Source organism: Egretta garzetta, unplaced genomic scaffold, assembly GCF_000687185.1.
Source record: "Egretta garzetta isolate BGI_Z169 unplaced genomic scaffold, ASM68718v1 scaffold287, whole genome shotgun sequence".
Classification (NCBI taxonomy): Eukaryota; Metazoa; Chordata; class Aves; order Pelecaniformes; family Ardeidae; genus Egretta; species Egretta garzetta.
Window position 1 is genome coordinate 2091826 of NW_009260435.1, and position 1981 is coordinate 2093806.

The 1981-nt window shown below is 61.7% G+C and overlaps 1 protein-coding gene across 1 annotated transcript in view; it reads left to right on the plus strand.

Moving 5' to 3' along the window:
• The first annotated feature begins 6 nt into the window (after positions 1-6).
• The window catches only part of PML (PML nuclear body scaffold), a 7790-nt gene continuing 5815 nt past the window's right edge, over positions 7-1981 (plus strand). Inside the window, 4 exon segments of the mRNA XM_035899499.1 lie at positions 7-12; positions 768-1133; positions 1136-1304; positions 1717-1969. Of these exon segments, the coding sequence (XP_035755392.1) occupies positions 791-1133; positions 1136-1304; positions 1717-1969 (765 nt within the window). The 5' untranslated portion in view covers positions 7-12; positions 768-790.

Below are 1981 nucleotides of genomic sequence, written 5' to 3' on the forward strand. Positions count from 1 at the left end.
GCCTCTCAGCAGGTAAAGGGTGGGGCCCTGCTTCTCCAGAGGGGGAGGTTGGATGGGGAGAGGGGGGTAAAGCCTGGCCCAGGGACCCCCCAAAAGGGAGCCGCGGGGGTTGCCTGCTTGAGAAGGGAGGGGCGTTATTCTTTTAGGGTGCAAAATTACTGCATGGGGAGGGGGGGAGGTGTCAAAGGAGGGGGGTTCTCTGCTTTATTCGGGGGGGGCCTTGCGCTGCCGGCTGGGGGAAGCCCGGGGGTGCGAGGAGTGGGCAGGGGGATGCCTTTGGGGGCAGGGCTGGTGCCAGCATCCCAGTGCTGCAGGAACCGGGGAGGGGGACGGGACCCTGCCGCCAGGGCCCCCCCTGCCCTCCCCAATCGCAGGGCAGAAAGAGACAGTGGCAGCAAAGAGAAAGAAAAGTCACTTTGCAGCCTTTGTCATCCCCTCCCAACTCTGAAATCCAAAATTCCCTGAAGAGAAAGAGGTTGGAGAGGGGGCAGGAGAGCCTGCAAGGGTCCTGTGCAAGGGCTGGAGGGAGCACAACCCTTTGCAGCCAGCAGAGAATCTCTGTGGGAGACCACCCTTTGTGTTGCTGGGGTGCTGCCACCCACTCACCCTCGGCAGGAGGGAGAGGAGCCTTTTCCTTTCCCTGCAGCTGGGTGGGTGAAGGGGGCTGCCCACAGGTGGCCTGCATGGCCCCCACGGGTGGGACTGAGCCTCCTGTCCCCCTCCATCTCACATGCCCCAACGGACTCTTTCTCCCGCAACCCACGTAGATGGAGACAGTGCTGCTGCCCCCATGGAGACAGGTACACCCGCCTGCTCCCCTCCATCCCACCTGCCCGCTGCGAAGGATGACTTCCAGTTCATCCTCTGCGAGGGCTGCCGGCAGGAATCACGCAACCTCAAGCTCCTCACCTGCCTCCACACCTTGTGCCTCAATTGCCTGAGTGAGAACAAGCCCATCGCGCAGTGCCCCGTCTGCCAGACGGCCATTCCGCAGTCCACCGGCATCCCCGACACGGACAACCTGCTCTTCACCAACCTGCAGGCCAGGCTCAGCATCTACAAGAAGATCATTGATGGAGTTGACTTGTTCTGCGACAACTGCCAGAAAAATGGGGAGTTCTGGTGCTCTGAGTGCAAAAATGCTTTGAGGACCACCAGTGGTTCTTCCAGAAGAGGAGCCACGAAGCCAGGAGGGTGGAAGACCTTCGTGCTGAGTCAGCCCATCAGTTCCTGGAAGACACCAGGAAGTCCTGCAACCTCTTTTGCTCCAGTCATGGTCACGCAGACCAGGGCTACATCTGCAGGTGAGAGTGGTGCCTTGTCCCCGGGCCCCATCCTGCACCAAGGCCTTTGGGGCTGCTGCTCCAGGACAATCTCTGCCAGGAGGGCAGAGCTAAGGGGGTTTCACCACCTGCCTTTGGAGAGGGACCGCTGCAACCCTGGCGAGACCCCGGGCAGGAGCAGGCTGTGATTCGGGCCTGGCAGGTCCCTGGGAGGAGGGAGGGGAGCAAAGGTGGGTTGAAGACCCAGCTTCATGCCCACATCTGCAGCTGGTGATGTGAGGCAAAGCCCTTTCCTGCCCTGCGCCTCAGTTTCCCCTCTCGTTAAACTCCTTACCTGTCCCTTGGGGAAGGGGAATCATGCCCAGCGCAGTGGAAAGGCTTTTCTCCCCCTGCTCACGTACCCCCTTTGAAGGATGCTCCTGTTTCCTTCCAGCATCTACTGCAAGAAGTGCGAGAAGCCACTGTGCTGCTCATGCGCACTGCTGGACAGCCAGCACGCCCCATTCTGCGACATCCGCGGCGAGACCCAGCGCAGGCAGGAGGAGCTGGGCACCATGAGCCGGGAACTGAAGCAGAAGAGAAGCAGCTTCGAGGCCACCTACACGGCGCTGAAGGAGGAGGCCTCCCGGCTGGATCAGGCACAGCGGGAGATGCGGGAGCTGATCCGGCAGCGCGTGGAGCAGCTGGTGCGGCTGCTC